The sequence below is a fragment of the Uloborus diversus genome, chromosome 6 (assembly GCF_026930045.1).
Source record: "Uloborus diversus isolate 005 chromosome 6, Udiv.v.3.1, whole genome shotgun sequence".
Lineage (NCBI taxonomy): Eukaryota > Metazoa > Arthropoda > Arachnida > Araneae > Uloboridae > Uloborus > Uloborus diversus.
In genome coordinates, this window is record NC_072736.1 from 38,810,717 (window position 1) to 38,833,955 (window position 23,239).

General features: G+C 31.5%; 1 protein-coding gene across 1 annotated transcript in view; it reads left to right on the forward strand.

Moving 5' to 3' along the window:
- The window catches only part of LOC129223851 (lachesin-like), a 143,753-nt gene that overhangs the window by 68,396 nt on the left and 52,118 nt on the right, over positions 1 to 23,239 (forward strand). The window contains exons 2-3 of the mRNA XM_054858213.1: positions 11,699 to 11,805; positions 14,253 to 14,457. Coding sequence (XP_054714188.1) covers positions 11,699 to 11,805; positions 14,253 to 14,457 — 312 coding nt within the window. The remainder of the gene's footprint in view (positions 1 to 11,698; positions 11,806 to 14,252; positions 14,458 to 23,239) is intronic.

Genomic DNA, 23,239 nt, shown 5'->3' on the forward strand with positions numbered 1-23,239 from the left:
AAACACGCGTTTTATAATCTTAATGACTATCGGTGGATGAAAATATAGTGATGTGGATTTTTTTCTAGTTGATTATACATTAAAAAATAAACCCACCGTAATCATAAATTTCTAGAAATATATCAGAAAATTTTTTTACCCTCCAGAGAATATATTTAGAATAAAATCATAATTTAAAATTATAATAAATCAAAAAAAGAGCTTCATAGATGTTTTTTAAAAAATAAGGAGCCATGCCGAATCCACCTTAGTTATGGCATCAGTTTTTGCATGTCTTTCAAAACTATAAAATTAATGCAAGATTATAGACTCAACGTTAAGTTGTCGATATGACAAATTTGCCACAGCGACTGCACATGCGCGCGGACTAGGCTCAATTCAAAAGCCTTGCTTAAATTAATTACAAACATTTTATTTGTTAACATTTCGCTGCAGAACAAGGACATCCACACTCATATTTCATACATAAATTCATAATGTGTTGAGTTTGTGTTAATTGCATTAATTTAGAAAATAAGCAAACCAATAAAAATTGAAGTGGCATTTTTCTTTTTTAATTACAAAGTTAGATGTATCATATTCATATGCGTATAGTTTCATATTGTATATCACACAATCACAGAAAAAAATATTCTAATGGTTTAACCCCAGTTTCGCCGACATTCAAATTTTCTTCCACCCTTAAATATATCAAAACGTATAATTAAAACTGAAAAACACAGGGGGAAAGAAATTTCGTGTCGGCTAAACTGGGGGGGGGGGGAGGGGGTTGACACCATTCCAATATCATTCATTAATTTGTTGCTCTGATCAACTATAAACAAACAACATGGAAGCTTAAATCAGAAAGTCCAAGCCCGTGCGCAAGAACAGTTGCTGTGGCAAATTTGACATCCCCGATTTAACGTCTAGTAGAATATAGAGGTGTCTGTGAGAAAGAAACTTATTTTTTAATTTTGTAATGTGAGAAAATTTGAGACAAATAGCTTTTTTAGAAGAGTTCTTTTTTTTATAATAACAATGTGTCTTTCATTAAATAAGAGATTTCTTGTTGTATCTGTACACATGTAAATACTAGTAACGTTTCGTTAAACAATGCAATATTTGTTGCTTTCTGAAATAATTATTACTGGAGAAATAATACTGTACAGCAGAAAAAATATCCTTTATATCAAAATAGATGCACATTTTTTGGTGAAAAACCCAAATTTCTATTTTTATTATTTGCCACGCACCATTTTACACTAAATACACACTTCATTGTTGGTTATTTACATTTATAGTTGTCATCAAACAGTGACCTCCGAAGAATAATTGCATTCCTGGCACTAAATGCATATCTAAAGATATCCGATACAACTATTAGTAATACAATCTCTGTTTTGGGCTATGAATAGTACTGGTAGCCCTAGTAGGTGCTGCTTTGCAACAGGAAAGCCTAACTAGGGTTTGAACTTAAAACGCGGTTTACTCGAAACTTTAAAATGTCCACTGACATCTCTTTGCATCTCACTTCCTCCTATGACCTATGAATCATTAATGAATCTGCATTGTACCTTTCTTCGTCCCTTTGCAATATTTGCAATGTAAACATTTGCAATTTATGAAGATAACAGTAAAAGCTCTGGATATAGAAGCAATGTTTTTTTTTTTGCTTCTCCGAAACAAACTTAAAAAATTTAAGTAATGCAAATGCTGAACAATATTGCCCTACAAGTTTAAGAAATTTTTCATGATAAAAAAAAAGCATGAAATGAAACTGAAAATAAAACTGAAATGAAAATACCTTGAAACGTAACTGAAAATAAACTGAAATGAAAAAAATTTGAAATGCAACTGAAAATAAACTGAAATGAAAATGGTTTGAAATCTAACTGAAAATAAAGTCAAATGTGAATAGTTTTAAAGGTTACTGAAAATAGTTTGAAATGTAACTGAAAGTAAGCTGAAATGAAAATTGTTGGAAAATAAACTGTCAGGAGCAGAAAAATAATTCCGGTTAGTATTCAAATCAGTATCTTGGTCTAGTATGAGATCTGAGTCTTCTACAAAAACGGTACGAGATGAACCAGTTCGGTAATGTAATTTAAAGTAGCGTTTCTCAACCAGTGGTCTGCGGACCAGTAGTGGTCCTGAAGCAACTTTCATGTGGTCCGCGAACAGCTAGTAAAAATTCATCTTGGATCTGGTATGGGGGGGATACATTAATGCATTTGCTCATTAAAAACATAATGGACATTCATCTCCATTTCACCTAGTACAATTTGTTGCTGTAAAAGAATTATTTCAATCGTATTTAGTCTGCTTTGGATTCGGAAGGTGGTCCTCAGGTTTAAATATGCTGAGAACCACTGATTTAGCTCAAATTTGTTGTATAGTGTAATTTGTGATTTTCATGTCAAATTGCAATAAATAAATTTTAAAAAAATATATTTTTTTAAAAAAGGAAAACAAATAAAATATTTTGCAGTTTTAGTGACTTAAATATGTGTTTCGACTTCAAATGACATAGATTATTAACAGGAGCTTAAGTTAATAATTTTCTAATCGAGAAGTGAAGTTTCAGCGATAAAGAAAACGAGTTCTGAAAATAATTATGTTTAACAAACACTATTTGCTTCACTTGTTACTTCCATTTCATTTCATCCAAGTCATAACGACACCATTTTTTGAAACATAAATCTAAGTCTTAACCTGCACATGCTGTTTGAAAATTCGATAGTTTCTAAAACTTTGCAGAAACAGTTTAAATCCAACTATTAGAGTTCTGCCCTAGTGTAATGTTGTATCTAATTAAAACATAAAGTAGTCCTCGGATTACTGTATTTTAAATGAAGTATTAGGCATCGAATTTGAGATTTGAACATGCAATCAAGATTAATTAGTTTCCTGCACTTCTACTGTTCCATTTAAATTTGAACTTTCTCATCTGTTTTAAGCTGAAGCTGATATTGCAGTTTGAGATAATATTTTCCAAAGTAATTAAAATTTTAGAAAAGCTCTTTTATTTTTAAATCGGGCTTGGTAGTCGTAACTTGGTACAGAAATGATTTTCCATGGAATCTGGTTTATAGACACTGACATTCTCTTCTTTTTCACCATTAAATTCCTTTCGTAAACCTAATATTTTTATTTATTCTTATAAAATCAACAATCACAGTTATCTGCGGACGAATTGTATTACTGATTAGGGTGCTAATTTCAATACTAGGTTGTCTTGTACTCAACATATTGACAGTACCGTTTTAGAGATAAACAGAGTGCAGAGTCTTGTTAAACATAAAAACAAGAAGGCTAGGAAAAAGCATCAATCTTGGTATGTTAAACTTGGTCCGAAATCTTCAACTGTAATAATTTTTCACACCGGTTAGTAACAAGAGCAAAGTATTGTCCTTATAAAACGTAAAATCATGATCTCCCTGATGTATAATCAACTATGGTTATTACCCGATGTTCGAGTGCATCCTAAATCATTGGCGTATCCGTGACACAAAATACAATCAATATTTACCTTACATCTTCCGTATTTCCATAACTTTTATGGAGTTAGTGCACTTTATTTAAAGAATCGAGATTAATTTATTCAAACACTTTTCAAGAACTGAAATTGCCATTTGTCTTACAATTTAGCACATAATTTATCATCATTTGCATTTAATTTTTTAACAACTTATCCCCCTCATTTATGAATAGTTTACTTATTAAAATTTTTCGAGATTTTGTGTGAGTTAAATATTTCATTAAAAAATCATTTAAAATCATTATTTCGTAAGTTGAGTTTTCTCCTGAGTTTAAGGACATGTTTTGGCCTTATTATCTTTTTAACTAGAAAAATTACCTTACTTTACTTTTATTTTTTGGAGTTCTTCTGTTTTCGTTTACATCTCTTTTAACACCCGAAATTTCACGCATTTATCGAAAATGAGCAGTTTTTTTCTGTTTTTAATTCTGAGAATTTCTTACCCTTTCCTACAACCTATAAAGGAATCCAAATTTATTTATATCTTTGAATTTTTTACAATTAATAGATATTAGCAATAAAATAATCAGTGCTATAATCTCTCTTTAATTTGTTTTGTCTTGCTTTTATTCAACTTCCTTACATTTCCAAGAGTTGTTGCAGAAACTAGCCAACACACAAACGCAGCAGATTCTCATTAACAATACACACACACATACACACAGCAAAACAAAAAAGCAATTTTGGTATTATTTCAACAATTAAAAAGAAATCCTGTTCGCGTCGTCCTCACATATTGAAAATTGCAAGATTTTTGTAGTTCTTACAAATAATATGACGTAGAGCTGTTTCGAAAAAACAGCAAAAAAAAAAAAAAAAAAAAAAAACAGAGGTACGTAAAATATTGTACAAAATTGCATCCAAGAGCTCTTAAAGATACACATTTCTTCAGAACAAAGAAATCGTAGACATGTGACAGGATAGCCATTTTTGCTATTGGTAATTATATATTTCTATAGCAGTAAAGCAGACATTTTTCATTTAGATTTACTTTAAAAAACCTCGACTTTCATGCAATGCAAAAGTTATTCTTTTTATTTCTGAAACGCGTGTAATTTCTTTTATTTTTTAAGTTTATGATAAACAACTATAGTGGAACATACCTAATCTGGCAGCGTAATGACGCTGTGATTATTATCTGCCCAGTGCTGTTAGGTTAGAATTGCCCCAACTATAAAAGGTGCTGGATTTATCAATGGTGGTGTATTTATCAATGTAATATGTCATTTATAATACACTACTAGCGATCACATTTGCGCTTTCTTAAATAATATCTGACGTAGTTTTTGGCGTTATCCATTTATTACTCCTCATTTGCTAAGACCAATTTTTAACACTGCACTAAAATGTATCAATAAGAAGTAGAACATTTATCTCTGTGTAAAACACTAGTAAAACCCGAAATTGAAAAAAATATATTTTGTATCCACGAGACGGTGTTTAGGGTTTTAAGGAATACCCTTTTTGAAAGAATAAGAGTTTCTGGCATGTGATTTTATGCAACAATACTCCCTCCCCCCTCTAAAAAACACGTTACTCCTTCTTATCATTGGAAGCTAGAAAAGTTTCAGCATTGCAATGGGTCTCCTTGGTATTCCAAAACACGTGGATGCCAAGTTTTTTTCTATGCTTCGCTTTGTCATATTCTTTTTTTTTTTAGAAATTTTCAAATGATTGATGTTTTATAAGTAATATTAATTTTATAAGTAATTTTTAAAATATGGATATGAAAAAATAAAATAATAATAAAAAAACCTTGAAAACTAAGCTGAAAAATAAGTATTGTTCGTTATTTCAGCTAAGCTCATAATGAGCATTTTTCTTCCTTCTACTGGATTTTTCTTTCGCTACTTAGCTTTCCAACTTTCAGTCTTTTTCCGTCCTCTGGGGGAAAATATTCTAGTTTGACAAGCACTGGTATAATTCCGAAAACTATTAGTTGTTGTTATTGCAAAATGCTATCCGATATTTAATTAAGGGAACATAATATCATTAAACCATTATAAATAGAGAAACATATATCACAAAACAAAATGACGCATTCAAGACACAAAACAGATACTGGTTAACGCAAATTAAGTATCTAGTCCGACATTTCATTCCAAATGTTATTCAGACAAAACAATAGGGATTGTGTTTTTAGTCATATTATGAATCTCTATGGTAAACATGCTAAGTCCGTTTTATGAGTTTATTGTGTTTTGTTATTAAAAGTTATTTTTCTGTAAATTAAAGCAGCAAGCGAAATTGTTCTACTTTGTTTCTCATAAACATATGTATTTCACATGCGTAATTTAACAGTCCCTTAATTATTTAATGACCCTATATTTTCAATCAATAATTTAAACCAACAATTTAGTTCAGTCTATTCTGCCTCTGATTCATAGTAAATTTTGCTGCCAAATACAAAATTTAATCTATACAAATTTTGCATATGCGTTTCTTTCTTATTCTAAATTACGATTGAGTTTAAAAGTTAAGTCATATAAAGCGTCTTCCCTTTTTTTTTAGTTTCAAGCATTTCAATATTTTAGGAATAGATATTATAATTTGAACACTGACAATTACATTTTTTAATTTGGTTTAAATTGATGAGTTCGTGAATTAAATAAGAGAAATCAGATTAAAGGGTTTCTGTATTAATGAAAAGTTATGTCTCAATTGGATGAAAAAAGGCAATTTTTACTTAAAAGAGTAAATTTAATTAAGATTTTTATCTTATGCTTGCTACCAATGGATCAAACAAAAAAATATTAATGATAACTCACCGTTGCTTAAAAAAACTTTTGCAAGAACAAAAGAGTAGAGCGGGGAACGTTTACGCGGATTTTATTTTGTATGAAGTTTCTAATTTTTATGCTTTAACCTAGGAAATTTTAGACATTGCAATTTTATGAAGCAGTTAATGGAGTCAAAATTGGTATATTGAGTTGTTGTTCAGTTTGTGAGAAAAGTTTAAGAAAAAATTAGAATTTGAAAAAAAAAAAGTAGATGTATGTTTAGGCAATCCAGGAAGAAAATGTATTTTTTATGTAAGTCCAATTTTATTGCAAGCTATAAGTTATCAACTTCTAATTGCTCAGTTTGATTTACATATGCCCTTTGAACACCTCGTCTGTTTCTGTTTAAATTCCACGGTTTTTATCGATAGTAAAATATAAAGTGAAAAGATAAGTTACAAATAAATAAATAAAAGCAGTAGTTAAGATGAAAATAACAACAATAAACGTTGGTTTCTTTTTGCTCTTTTACTTTACGAGAAATAAAATGAGGACAACAATGCAGTTTTCAGTAAAAGAAGTTGCCTGATTCTACTAAAGATAAGAAGTTGTCGAACGAAGTTGAATTTTTTTGAAGATCCAGTTCACTTCAATCGATGAATTGACATTGATGTGAAGCCAAATGAAGATGTGTAATTTATTGGCGAGGAAAATATGGAAGGAGCTATTTTTTATTACTCATTTTTACTTCCTTTTACAAAAAAGGAAGTATTGTATTCGCGAAAAAAATTTCACTCAAAAATCGGCCTTAATTTCCATTTTGCTAGCCTCCGAATGAATATTGATTTTTTTTTCAACCCGACCACACGTAGCCTAAGAACGTATAGACACCTGAAGAATCCATTTTGACGATCAATGACAAATTATGACGATGTTAATTACAACGAGTTTTCTCGTGACGTCCGTATGTACGTATGTATGTGCGTATGTATCTCGCATAACTCAAGAACGGTATCTCCTAGATAGTTGAAATTTGGCACATAAACTCCAAGTGGGGTCTAGTTGAGCACCTTCTCTCTTGGTTGCATTCAGATGTTCCAAAAGGGGTCTTTTACACCTTTTTGGGGTAAATCATTGCTAATTTCAATGTAAACTGAAGCGGTGCTATAATTTGGCAAACACTTGACAATATATCGCCAAGCTTTTGGTCGCCATGTTTTGTCGCCAAGTTGGCGACAAAACTTGGCGACGAATTTGGCGGTTTTTTTTTTTTTTAATCTGGTTTCAATTTGGCCATATTTAGAGAGTTAACCATTGAATCACATTAAAACTGCCAATATTGGGAAAATTTATCTGTAAAAGCGTTTTCTTTGCTACGGTTCGCAACAGACTTGGAATGAAAGTATTTAAAGTGTTTTTTTTTTTTTTTTTTTTGCTCACTCCGAGGCACTATTATCTTTAAATTGGAGTAAAAGGAAGTCATGTGATTCACACATCAGCTTGTTTAAATTATAATAAGGAAATTTTGTGTGAGTTTTTCGACTATAACCAACAATAAAATAGCCTTTTCATAAACACTTCTCTCGAATTCTCTTTTGGAATAATTAGCACATACAACAAACGCATTAGTACACTTAAAAAAAAGAAACCCATATATATATATATATATATATATATATATATATATATATATATATATATATATATATATATATATATATATATATATATATATATATATATATATATATATATATATATATATATATATATATATATATATATATATATATATATATATATATATATATATATATATATATATATATATATATATATATATATATATATATATATATATATATATATATATATATATATATATATATATATATATATATATATATATATATATATATAACTTTGAGAAAATGGTATCGCTTTGGGAAAAATAATGAAGTTACAAAAAATAAATAAATAAATAAAACCTCGCGCACTTCTAAAACTGCGAATGCATTAAATAATTAAAGCACCCAGAAGTAAAGGGGTACACGTGCCAAAATTTAAAACATCGAGCTAATTACTTCATACACCAAAACATACTCTTCTTCTGTTTTGGGATAAGAAATGATAGTGTAAAGCATGATTTAAAAAAAAATAATAATAATTTAAAAAAAAACTCGGAAACCCAGAAAGTCTCAACCATGCACTCATCCAACTGAAAACTTATATCCATTTGTTTTGTTTCTTATTACCATAACTGAGATTAAGAGGTAAGTAAATTCATCCGACTTTATTAGTGTGAAAACTAAATGGTAGCCTAAATTTTAATAATGATTATAAAAATCTATCAAACGTAACAAACTTTCACTTAATTTAGCAAAAATTTCCTGTCTACTAAACAAAATTCATATCCACAAAAACTTTGTTCAAATTCTCTTTGATTCACTGTTTAGTGAGTAATAAAATTCGAATGCATACGCAGATTTATACGAGAAGCGTTTTGCCATAAATATTTAAATATAAATTCTTCAGATCGTTCGGAGAAAAAAATGCATCAGATATATTGGAAATAAAAACAGAAAACGGAAGAGTCCTACATATTTCTGCCTTTCCCCATTTAGGCATTTGTGAATCAATAACTTTTTTTTCCTGAAAACAAATTTATAAGAAGGAATGCGCCAAACTTAAGCTTTCTGAAAATAAAATGTATTTGCTGTAAATCCGATGTCTTACAAATGCGATAACCTCTTTCTCTTCGTGAAAGAGCTTGGAGATTTGCCCTGCAACATATGGGGAGGATTAAAGGTGTTATATTTTCTTCAGTAGCCTCGTAAATCTGAGAAATCAGAAGATGAAATATTTATCTTTAATGTTTAATATGCTAGTGTGTAGAAAGGTATTTTTCTCTGATTCAAGGAATTGCAGAATTAAAATGATGAGTGATATTTATGTATAGATAATCTACTCACAGATTTCCTTAGTTGTAGATTTATTTCTGTAATGAAAATGTAAAATATTTTCTTTCTTTATGGGATAGAAAACAAATTAGAATTTTTGAAATTACGCTAATATGCAACTTTTCACGGTATTTGAAACTAAATAAATTTCAATGTCGTCAAAAAAAAAAGAAAAAGTTTCATCGTATTTCACAATCGGGCCCTTTCCATGGACACTTTCAACCCCGGAAAAAACCTGCTCTTCACCGCATTCCGGTTATTTGCGGGGTATATCTGGATTTTTTCTCCTCCTGATTGCTTTTCGCTGGCTGTAGCCGCTAAGGATGCTGGGTAAAAACCGCTTTCTCTGGTACAATGGGAAACCTCTTTTTACATGGAAACGGGGAATTTTTCAATCTTTTTTTTTTTTTTTGCGAAGCCGGGGCGGGGATTTACGGGTTCGAAAAGTGTGTTGTGAACATGGCTAATGTGCATGTGGTTTCACAATTTTATTTTCAAAAATCATAACGTAGTTAAATTCATCACATGACAGTACATTTTAAGTGTTATGTTTGACAAGTTTTGTTTCCTAACTGCCTGACAAAACGTTTTAATTGTTTTTTCCCTACGAATTCTAATTCATTAAAATTAACTGACCTTCAAATACACCAAAAGATGCAGTTCACTTTAAACATATTTGGCTCAATATCTGGACATTTGGGTTTGTTATTTACGTTTTCCTCTGTTTCTAGTCTTTGCATTGACAATAGATTATTGATACTTAATAATATCATTACGTATGTTCGGAAATTGTTTTATAATTACCTTCAAACGTGCGAGTTATTTAAATGATTAAAAGTAACATTTTAGCGCATTAAACTTCTTTAGAAAATATCTGTGAGAAAGCATTTCATGATGAGCTTTGAAAACAAGTCTATAATTTCGAAAACTTTAAAATAATGATGAAAATGCTCAAATAGCAATAAAATTTGCAGACATTTAAACGGATTTTTTTTTTTTTACAATTTCATAAAAAGGAAAGAACTTTAATCTGTACATAGTATGAAGTCTCCAAAAAGCGTCTGTTTGTTTGAACGCGCAAAACTCGAGAACTAACCCGTCCAATTTCGTTAAAATTTTCACAGTATCTTTCTTTTTGCACCGGGAAGGTTAGCGGGCCAGTTTGAAAAAATAATCGATAAATAGTTCTTTTTTTTATACCAATTTAGGCCCACTTATCACATAAATTCCCGAATATGGGGTTGAAAAATTACTTGCACATATTAATATTACATATCGTTGGAAAGCGTTGAATTTTTCGCGTCCTATGCAATTTTTTACAATGCTGTAACTTAATTACGGTGGGAATTATTTGCGTTTTTAGCTCGAATTTCTTTTAGGCTTAGTTGAAATTTAGGCAATACTTTCTTCATTAAATCTATCAACAAAAAGTGAAAGAATTGTCTAACAGTTTTCTTTTTGACACCATTGGAAAAAGCGATATTTTTTACTCTAGATCTATTTTGACCTCTAAAAACTAAGCTTCTATCTCCAAAGGAAAAATGTTACAAGCCTTTTTAAATCAAGTTCGAAAAATCTCATCTCCATTCAAGTTGTTAACAATTTTATTTTTGCGTTCCCGCGGTTACGCTGTTTGCATCCATTGTTTCTTTCCATCTTTCTAATTTTAATGTCTTAAAAGTATTTGATTATCTGTCGTCATAGTTTGTAAGGGAAATTTTTCATGATGTTTTTTCTTTTTGATTCAAGCCGGATTGTTGACTATACGTCACTTGACATAATTTTTATTTTCAAGGTAGTCCGGGCAAAGTCGGGCAACGTTGCTAGTTGTTCAAGAAACGAATATCAGTCTGATTTTTCGAGATTTTTAGATTCTTGTAATGATAAGGTATTTTAATGGTGAAGCTGCCTGATCAAATTTTGAAAAAGATTACCCAAGAAATATTTATAACTGTTCTTCTATTGGTGTTGGATACGAAGAAGGCTTTTTAAGTTTACAAAAGCATTCGTGTGAAATTAATATAATATGTATCAGAACTTGAAATAGCTAAATTGTGTAGATTAATTTCACATTTGACCGGCATTTGTCGAATTGCCCCTGAAAATTCGAACATCTAAATACATATTACAGAAAAGTTCATTATTTGATTCATATTTTTAATGCTTATAGTATTTTTTGTGTGTCAGGTATTTGTCACTTCAATAACTAGTTGGTTCAAAAGAAATTAGATGTCACTGTTAGCTAGTACTCGGAAATAAAAATTCATGAAGCATCTGATTTTCAAAGGTTGGCATTTTCCAAAGACTTTCTATTCAACACTTCGTTTATCGTACTGAATTTCTATTCAATCAATTAGTTATGCACGGTAGTGGCAAAACGGGCCATTTTTGTCGCTCCGAATTAAACCATAAATCAATTTTCTCAGTTCGTGACATTTATAATGTTAAACGTATTTATTGCCACAGATGATTAATCTCTTTTCATTTTTATTTTCCAGGTGTTTCCTCCCAGCCTGAATTTGCGGAAGTGATACCTAATGTGACAGTTGCCATAGGACGCGATACTGTACTTAAATGTGCGGTTGATAATCTAGAAAACTATAAGGTTAGTACTAAGAAAAATTATTTTTATTTACGTTTAATGCGCCTGGTTGTTAAGCGGTTAATCTGTTTGGCTTGAATAAAAATTTAAATAAATTAAATTTTGCAAATGCCAGATTATGAAAATATTATTCTGAAATTTTATCTGTCATGCACAAAAAAAAAAAAAAAAAAAAAAAAAAAAAAAAAAAAAAAAAAAAAAACCTTGTAACTTACGCTGCTAGCGATGGAAGAATTAAATCCTAAGTCAAATGATCAGAAATCACATGAATGAAATAATTAAATGATAGCTTTTTGGTGATTTTTTTGTTTCATCAAATGATACTTTTGAACGATGTAACATATATTGTCATGATCGTTACAAATCATGTTATAGCGAATAAAATGCCAAATGATTGTTTTTGACTAGAAAATCACCCATCAAAGTATGACGGGGGAAAATTGTTTCTACATTTGAACGAAGCAATTGCCTGTTTGGTGATAATTTGAGAATTGAAATTTTAACCCTAAGCTTCAGTCGATAGCGTTCATTGTTGACCACTTTTTCGTTTCTTCATTCCTCTGAAATGACAGTCTTACCAGTAAAACCATTAAGTTACCGGATCCAGTCCAGCCTTGTCACAACTTAGCCTATCCCTGCATGTTAAATATTACCAAAACATATTATCAAACTATCATGCCGGGGAGCGAGTTTCATTGTTGATGATGTCTGGAAAGTTATTCGATCATTCGCTTTTATATATATATGAGGATGATTATGCAATCAGTCATTGAGTGATTTTTAAATAATGTAATAATCAATTTGTTTGATCATTTAAGGATTCTATAGAATGTTCAGACATACAGATATTCCAAATGTTGGAGGATTTTGAGGTTTCAGAAAAAAAAGAAAGAAAAAAGGAAAAATTTAAGAATTTTTCAATTAAAAGAAATATCTTATATTTATTCAATTTTGTAAATAAAACATCGTCCGGTTATTACAACAATACATTCGAATATGATTTAAATTTGAACAATTACTCGATAACCGAATCATTTTAAAATTCACTTAATAACCGGTCATTTAATTGTTATATTTTTCCAGTCAACAACTCGAAAATCGATTATCCGACAGTAAAATAATATTAAAGACCCTTTTGTTAACTAATCTGTCCTTTTCAAAGAGAATTTCAAGAATTACGTAGCGACAAATGATTTTTTTTAAAAATATCTCGATAATCGAAAAAAGAGAAAGAAAAAAATAGAAAGATTTTTTTTAAAAAAAAGGTCTACAAGTCAAAGGGTAAGAATTGAAATATAGAACAGGTCTGAGTTATTAAGCATCCCAAACACAGCTTAAAGAAGAGAAAAACTTTTCACAAGGCATCCAATTTTACTGGAAAGGAAAAAGGTACCTTTAAACACAACCATTGCTGTTTCTAAAAAATCCAGCACTTCCATGTTTTTCAAGTAGGGGAATATGGGGCAAAGTGAAACAGCGAGGCAAAGTGGATTGGTGAAATATTTATTTTGCTATTAGTGCCACCTATCTGGTAATAATTTAACTATGTAGTAACACATGTAGTCTGTTTCAGTCAATGAAAAAAAAACCCTCTAAAAACTATAGAATATGATAATACAAGCAATTTTGAAAAAGGGATACTCATATTGTAATATTTTGTTGGAAGTCGAAAATTATTTTTGGCATTTTTAAACGATCAAATTCTTGTAAATAACAGCTGAAATATTAATTGATACCTTCTAATATTCGGTGAACTATTTATTTAGTTAATATTAAGCATATTTGTTTTTTCAAATATTTTGTACAATTAGACATGAACATGCGGGGTAAAGTGGATGGGGCAAAGTGAAATAGTTAATTTCGTTTAATTGTTCAGTCATTTATTAAATCTCGTACGCATTCTTTATTAATTACTTTAAAGATCATACCGTAATTTAGCAATTTACGTATTTATTCATTCATTCACTAATTTTCTTATGCTTTCACTCTTTTACTCACTCCTTTTTTTCTTATACATTAATTAGTTAATTTATTTAAATATTCGTTTATCTTTTTCATTATAATTTCATTTATTCATTCCACCTTTTATTTACTGATTCATTTAATCGAAAATACTTTTTATAATTAAATAAAGAATATTTCACTACAAAAAATTTCATTTTTCACTTTGCTCCATGAAAAACAAAAGTGAAATTTTTCCAAAATTTTTGAAAGCGAAAATTTATTGCCAAACATAAAAAATAATATTTCAATGAAAGTTTTATTATAAAATACATTGTTCTTTATTCGTGTAGTGTAATTTTCAAAGCAAATTTTCAATTTGTTTATTTTGAAAAAGCTCCGTCATCTTAACCATTTCACTTTGCCCAACGTTCCTCTATATTAACATGTTGTACTTTGTTTCTTGCGCTTTGTTTGTCTAATATTTCTCTAATTTTTCTTTTCAATAGGTAGCTTGGATTAAAATGGATACACAGACATTACTTAGCATACATAAAAATGTGATCACTCGAGATCAGAGGATTCGAGTCACTCATAACAATCTACATTGGAATCTTCATATCAAAGAAGTCGAAGAAAAGGACAGAGGATATTATATGTGCCAGATTAACACAGAACCAATGGTTAGCCAATTAGGATACCTTGATGTTATGGGTAAGCAATTAGGTCCATTTCTATATGCATAGAGTTAGAAAAAAAATTCCGTTAGTTTGTATCTGGTAGTTCAACGAGCTGATGTATGCATCAAATGACTTCCTTTTACTCCAATTTAATGTCATTTCCCCCAATACAATACTTCCTTTTTTGTAAAAAGAAGTTAAAAAGAAACTCAGAATGTTTATATTGTAAGAATCGTGATATGAAAATACAGCGCGAACGAACCTATTTCTCCGACGAAGAAACAGTATTTGCTGCATTACATCTGGCCCACATAGGTTTTGCGATGAGAGGGTAAGTTCATAGATAAAGGAATATAGTATACATGGTGTATCAGTTAAATGTTTAAGAACTCCCAAGAAAGGTTATAATTCATCCTGACAAATCCAAAGCAAATGGCAATGCAGGGTCAAAAATGTATTAACGATCCGAGAAATCTGGGATTTGCCCGGAATTCCACGCTGTTCGGAGTTCCATGCACCGAAGTTGATAGGTGTATGTTGTAGGCGGTTGAAAAAACTTTAAACACTTCCTTGAACCCATGCACCTTTTGATTTTTTGAATGTATTATTGAAAAGCGTTTTCCCTTGCGGTCTCTTTTCTTTATGGTCGTCTGGGCCATTCCACGGAAAACGGTAATTTTGTCCCGCGCGTGACGCTTCATATATTTCATAAAAAATAATAATTTAAAAGGATGATGAACAAAATTTTGTTGCTTAAAAAATCACAAGCGTATGTGTGACTTCTTAAGCAAAAACTTCGAAAGTTATTTCTTTTTTATGAAATACTAGTGTTACACGCACGGCTTAGCCCGTAATAGAAAAATTGAAAGGTCTCTTGGTTCGCCTGTATATTTACAAATAATGTTGGTGAATTTTCTCGCCAGTTGTCTTGTACCCTTGTTACGGTTCCACGTTATGATAATTTCGTATCTCGCCAATTGACTTGTGCCCATGTTACGGTTCCACGTTATGATAATTTCGTAATTTACTCGTCCATCTTATGATATTTTTGTTCTTAAAATTCTTATTCAGAGAAAAGCTATAATATCAGAGAAATATATGCACAGAGAATATTGTATTTTTTGCATAACAAAAATAACTGGTTTGAAATTAATGAAAAACAATATAATACTCGAATTTCAGGTAAACAATATAAAGTTATAAAACCAAATAAAACGATTATTAAAAAGCAATTCTTTTACTTGGCATCGCGGCTGTTTAATGAACTAACGGAAGATGTTAGGAATGAGAAGAACTTTAAAAAATATAAATAAGGGGTCAATGAATATATACAAAATAATGACATTCTATCAACAATTAACTTTTAGCTGATAAAATATACTGACTTGCCAACCGGAGGGGATTTTGTATTGTAATTTTTATACTATTGAATGTTTCAATGCGAGTTATTGTGTTTTTTTTTTTTTTCTGGAGTCAAACAGTCCAATAATTGTTCTGTGTAAAATTTTTACTACTTGTGTAAAATTAATTTGTAAATATTTCTGTTAATACATATTTGTGTTTGTACTCCATACTAAACCAATTAAAAAACACTGCGGACAGTGCCTTTGGCGCTCTTTAGTGTGAATTTAATACTAACTCGTGTTGAACTATAGTAAAGATTTTCTTAATATTTTGTTATGAAGTTTGTAATTTATGTTTTATAATTTGTAAGTTTTTTAACTTTACTTTTTTAATTTTGCTTACTGTTATGTATGTGTATTTTGTTTGTTAATAAATTTTATCTTACCTTAAAAAAAAAATTGAAAATAGAAAAAGAACCACATCGAATTTTCGAAAAATCGCTTCGAGGTGCACACCCCCATGCTACAAACTAATTTTGTGCCAAAATTCCTGAAAATCGGCCGAATGGTCTAGGCGCTATGCGCGTCACAGAGATCCAGACATCCTACAGACATCCAGACATCCTCCGGACAGAGAGACTTTCAGCTTTATTATTAGTAAAGAAAGATAGGAACCGTCACGAGCGGGACAAAATGACCATTTTCAATGGAACGAGCATATACATATTTTTTTTCGATGGTTTAAATAATAATGTGTTCCTGCACGTGACGCATGTAAATAAATTTTATTTTAAATTACAAAAATGTTTAAGAAAAATAAAATTGCGTCAGGAATATCTTTGTATCAAATGTAAAGATTAAAAAAATTGCTTACTCCTGTTTCATTAAAATATTAAGAGATATGACGAAATGTTAATGCAATTTAAGCATATTTTTGTCCCGCATGTGACGGTGGAATGGCCCTTCTGTGTACATCACTGTAGCACCATACAATGCTTTAGGAAAGCATTTCTGACTCCGAATTGCTATAATGCTGTGTGCAGGTAGAGGGCAGTAACTGCAAATTTTTCATTTTTTTTACATTTTTGTCGTCTTTTGCACGTTATCTTTACTGTACGAGCTCGCTAAATTAGTTTATGTTGAAAGAAAGACGCGAAAAGGACGTCTAATTTTAACATTTCCCCATTGATAGTATTGAATCAAAAACGCGTTTCTTCAAATATCTCGCAAACTCATTTCTGCAGATACTGCCGTTTACCTGCACACGGCAGTATAGTCGTTGATGTGCACCCTATCCCTCTAAGGAGTTCTGAAACGATAAATGAGGCACCCTGCATATATATATATATATATATATATATATATATATATATATATATATATATATATATATATATATATATATATATATATATATATATATATATATATATATATATATATATATATATATATATATATATATATATATATATATATATATAACAAAGAGAGCTAGGGACAGCTGGAGTAAAAGGATACATGAGGTAAATGTAAGCATACTCATTACCATACTTGTGGTAATTTTTGAAACTAAACTGTTGGTAAGCAAAGACAAAATAACATATAAAACATATGATGGTTCCGCGGGTTTTCAAACACATGTATGGGCGTCATTATTGTTTGAAGAAAATGACGCCTGAAACAAGTTGTTTTTTAAAATTGAGTGATCGTATATTTTCCTCTCCTGCAAGTCTACAAATGCAAAGTAACTGGTTTCAACTTGTGGAAAATAATTAAAAAATATTTCTTTATAAGTTCACCTTCACTTTTATTTTTGACTAGTGGTACCCGCACAGCTTTTCTCGTAGTAGAAAATTAAAAGGTCTTTTGGTTCGCCTATATACTTACAAATAATGGATGGTGCAATTCTCGCCAATCGGCTTGCCCATATTACGGTTCCACGTTATGATAACTTGGTAATTTACTCGTCCATCTTATGATAATTTTCCTCGAAAAATGTTCTTAAAATTGGAATAGAAAAAGAACAAAATCGAATTTTCGAAAAATCGCTTCGAGGTGCACACCCCCATGCTACAAACTGACTTTGTGCCACATTTCATGAAAATCGGCAGAATGATCTAGGCGCTGTGCGCGTCACAGAGATCCAGACAGAGATACTTTCAGCTTTATTATTAGTAAAGATTTGCAGGTTAGATATAGTCCGACTTTAAACAAATGTCCCTTGTTAATCATTTGGGAAAACGAATCCATTCCTTAAAATAGGTGGATAAGAAAGAAAGGACGTGTGCCATATTTTGGAGTCAGCAACAGTTTGGTGATATGAAACAACAAAATACTCCTGGTAAATTTTTTTGTTTTTAATTATTTACAACTGAAAGGTTCAAGTTTCAGCAATTGCTGCATGGAGTTGGCAAAAAAGTAAAAATGACAAGATTTGCATTCTTAATTGCAACCCTACTCTTGCCAATTTTTAATTCAAACAAACTAAAGGAGGCTTGCTGCTGAAAGAGGTTAAACCCAAACCCACCCACTTGTGTAGGATGTTAACTGTTAAATAAGACATCTGCTTTGACCGCACAAAATTGAAATGTTTCACCTCTTGGGCAATTTCTTAAATTTCAAGGTGACATATTCAACTCTAAAGCCACTTGCCATTTCCGTTCTTCAACTTTCATCTCCGTATCGCTCCTTCACGAAAATGGACACTTCTGAAACAAGGCGGAGCGAAGGGACAACCCTTCGCGGTCAGACTTCATGTATTCATTTATCCCCATAAATATTGCACTCTGGGGTAAATAAAAACAGCTAAGATTTCTATTTTGGCTATTTTTGGAAGATTAAAAGTTAACGTAAATGACACTTTTTTGTGTAGTTCACATTAATTCGGCGTATTACCTTATTTTTGCGATGTTTGAATTTCTTCTGCCGTTGCATAAACAATAGCAGGTGTTGAGTAACATCAACTAACGCTTAGGGCAGCTCCAGTGTCTCTTTGAGACTCCCTGGTTTCTCCAAAACTGTGAAAAACAGCCATATTTGCATATTTTCTAAGTGCAAGAAAAGTAAAAAGCTATGAAACTTGCACAGTTTAGTTAATACTATTAATACTCTGAGGAAACCATATAACGGCAGCCAAGGAAGTTACTAATACCAGTTTTCGACTTTAAAATGAAGATAAAGAGTGTTTCAGTTTAATGCTTCAGAACTCCTAAGAGGGGTGGGATGCATCCTGACGACTCGAAATCATATAGCAATGGGGGACTGGAAATGATTTCAAAACCCAAGAAGTTTTTGATATGCCGGGAGTATTGCAGACCGTTCGGAGTCCCATGCACCGAAGATGTGAGGATTGCATTGAAGCCCGTAGAAGAAACTTCGAACACTTACTTTAATCCATGTATTGTACTTTTTGTTTCTTTTCATGTATTATTATTATTCCGTAGCAAGGGAGGTGAAAAAGTAGGACGTAACAGGGGACGTGAGGTCTCAGAGACCGCTCCATTTACAATTTTTTTTAAACGTGTAACTAAGATACATTCCTGTAATTTCCCTTACATGTTCTTTGAACTCTTGTTAGCACGGAGATTTTTTTTTTTTTTTTTTTTGAATTTCGAATCGAAATATTCCTTTTTCCGAGGAAATTTTACTAGAGTTTTAAGATTTTTCGAGAAAATCATATGCTGCAGTAAATAACTAACCACTCGTAATAAAATGAATCTATTAGCTTTTAATGATTTCATTTTGGATCTTCAATATGTACAGAACATTTTAGTACCAGAAAATTGATTCTATCATGCTACGGAAAAATTTTGACAGCCCTTAAACTATTAGTATTTTGCGTCGTATTTCCAATAATAATTCAGCCTTCATTGTCCCTAGAACATCATTGCGTAACGTTTTTAAACATTTCAAACAAATCTCAACATCATCTAGAATATTTTACATCTCTTCTGCATAACGCGGATGAGATAAATGAACCTATTTCCGCGGTTCTTACCTTAAAAGCCATGCCGAAAATTGTAACACTGAAGGGGAGGTGCAGTCTCACTGACCGCTTCTAAAGAAAGCTGTCTGTGACACCGCACCTCCCCTGTTAATGGTTAAAACGATTTCTCACTTACGGTCTCTTTTTTTTTTATGGTGCTTCCATGTACAACATCGCTTCAGGAAAGCATTTCCGACTCCACATTGATGTATGATTTCGAGTTGGCGGGATGTACCTACCTCTCTTAGAAGTTCTGAAACCTTTAACTGAAACACCCTGTATATATGAATGTAAATATTCGTACATACCTATTAAATGAAAATATATTGAAAAAATATATAAATTAATTTGAATTTTGACTTCTGGAATTCAAATTATGTTATTCGCAATCACGAGTGTGTGTGTGTATGTAGGCGTGTGTGTTTGTGCAGGCATGAGTGTATGGGTATGCGTGTGTATGTGTGTGTGTAAGTGTGTGTGTGTGTAGGTGTGTGTGTAAGTGTATATGCATGCGTGTGTGTGTAGGATATGGACGCAACCTGGAGACAGGGCCGCGCCAAGCCTGATCGGCGCCGTCGTGCAAATGTCTTTTGAGCGTCTTTATGCTCTGGCGATCGAGTAAAATATAGTTAACACCTGGAAAGAGGTTTTGTATACAAATATAAAATGAAAAAAAAAGTTTGGCGTTTAATTTATACAAAAATAATGTGAATATTTAATTTCGCACGTACGTTTTTACATCATATCTCGAAACTATTCTGAGCAAAGCAGCTCCTCTGATATGCTAATGATGCGTTTTGGAAGAAGAAAATATTTGAATTTAAATTAACGCCACTTTGAATATCTATCTAATCTCTAAGTGATGAATAATTAATAAAACTTTTATGTCTGTCAAAACATAACAGGAGCAGTGGCGCAACTAGAAAACAGTGCTAGGGGGCACAAATTGGGAGAAAAAAAAATCTTTTTTAAAAAGAGGGGTCAGGGGGTTTTCCTCGTAAAATTTTTGAAATTTGTAGTTTGAAAAACGCAATTTTCGACGGTCTTTGGTGGTGTTATGGGGAAAAAAGGTACAAGGCGCACTGCGGAAATTTATAGAAGTTGGAAGTCTTAAAACGTGGTTGTGTAGGTCATGTTTATTGACGTTAGAATGAGAAATGGAATTCTGGGATTCTACCCAATCTTTTTTTTTTTTTTTTTTTGAAAATAGATAGAAATCAATTCCTTTTCTCCCCTCCATTTTGACGAAATTGATCTTCCAAAAACGCAATTGTAGACAACTTTGAAGATTTTTACAAGAAGGGAATTCTGGAGCTCTCCCCTGAAATTTTTTTCAAAATTAAAGTCTTAAAAACCCAAGCAGTATTCTATTTTCCTAAAGTAGACATTATATGATATTAGAAGTGGTTCAGAAACTATTCTAACTTAAATTTTTCGTAAGTCATCTTTGAAAAACCTAATTTTTGATGATATTTAAGGCAGGAGGTTCAGAGACCCTTGCCCGAATATTTTCTGAAATTGAAGTCGTAAAAACGTGATTATAAGACCATATTTGGTAACATTAGGGCCGGTAATCTTTCGAAATTGAAGCTCTAAAAACGCAATTTTAAGTTATTTTCGAACGGTGTTTCAAGTGATGTTGTTTCGTATTCGGGAGCTTTGGCAAAATTCTGCGAAATTGAAGATCTGGAAACGAAATTTGAGATTCTCCGTAATGCTTTTGGCGGGGGGAGGGGGAGATTCGGCAGAGTAGCATTTTGAAAACTTTCTTATTTTCAGGTGAACTAGAAGAAAGAAAAGAAATAGGACAGAGGGGGAGTAGCTAACCAGTTAGTAGAAATTAAAGTTTTACTCCAACATCATTATTTTTTCCTTATTAAAATCACTTTGTTAGACGCGTCCCCCCCCCCCACCTTCAGTAGTAAATATTTTTGAAAAACATTCAACTATGCATTCTGGAAGGAGAGGGCACGTGGCGGTGTAAACAAAGGGGTGTCCTCTGGACCCCTACCCCGCTCTGGTTGCGCCACGGAGCATGAGAGTACTGATTATATTTCTAAATTAAAGGATAGTTTTGCAGAGGATATTCCTCCTTAAAATCTGAAATTGAAACTTGCTGTTAAAACAAATACTTCTAACTTACGAAATCGTTAAAAAGGCATTGAATTTAATATCTAAACACATTGTCCAAATCGCTTTCTTTAATTTAATACACAAATAGCTGAAGGAAACGGGGATGGAGGAATTGAGAAATTATCGTCAAGTCGATACTTTTCGAAACTAAAAAGTTAATCTAAATTATTGTCTACAATATATGCATATTACGCATAAGTAAATAATATGCAAATGTGCTTACCGTATTTTTTAATGTATGATAACATGATGCAGTGGAATTACCACGAACAGTAGTTAAAAATCACAAAAAGACATATTGCACGAATTATAATATAACATATTCACCGCAAGAACCAAAATGGGGAATAGCAAATTTCTTGCGCTGCTTCGTGTCTCTCACCTTGACCTACCCTTCGGTATGTCTATAATCTCACTCTCAACCTTGTGAAATTATAGACATACCGAAATAACATTCATAGATGCACATATGAAGAAAAATGCTAATGTATGCATTAATTAGCATCATGTGTTTTCAGTGTAAAAGATTGCGCTTTTGAGTAGAATATTCAGAGACAACAAGGCAATTTTTTATTTCCTTATAGATAGGCAGCTAGGAGGATTGTTTGTTTTAATGAGCAGTATAACTTCACAGGTACGTTTATAGATCTAATGAAAAGTTCAATTTTATTTTTTCGGTTGGAGATTTCCCCCCCCCCCCCATTTGGAACATTTTTGATTGGTAGGGCTCGGCGCCTTTTTGACTCTGGCGCCGTCGTGCGCCGCACGACCTTGCACATAGGGACGCAGCGGCCCTGCCTGGAGACGGTTTTCGCTAGAGGAGCAGCATTGGGAATCCGGTCGACGGTGGTGCTGCTGAGGGAGGCGGAGAGTTGAAAAAGGAACCGGAATTTAAGGACAGTCAAATGAAAACAATTAGCGATCGTGATTGCTTAATAAATTTTTTTACTAAAACATTTACGCTATTTAATAATGTTAAAATGCTAATTCTGTCCAGTGTGTACATAATAGTTTGAGTGAGAACAGCAGCAAATAATTCATTAATGTACAAGAGAATAAATTTATCTTACAGCTTACATTAGTATCAAATTTAGTGCTTTCGTGTGGGATACTGATACTGATCATAAACAAAACTGTAAAAACAAAACAATATATATATATATATATATATATATATATATATATATATATATATATATATATATATATATATATATATATATATATATATATATATATATATTATATATATATATTGTATATAAGGTAATTTTGTCTTAACCTATTGTATATAATGTAAATAATATATAAGGATATATATATATATCCTTATATATTATTTCTGTAGCCTG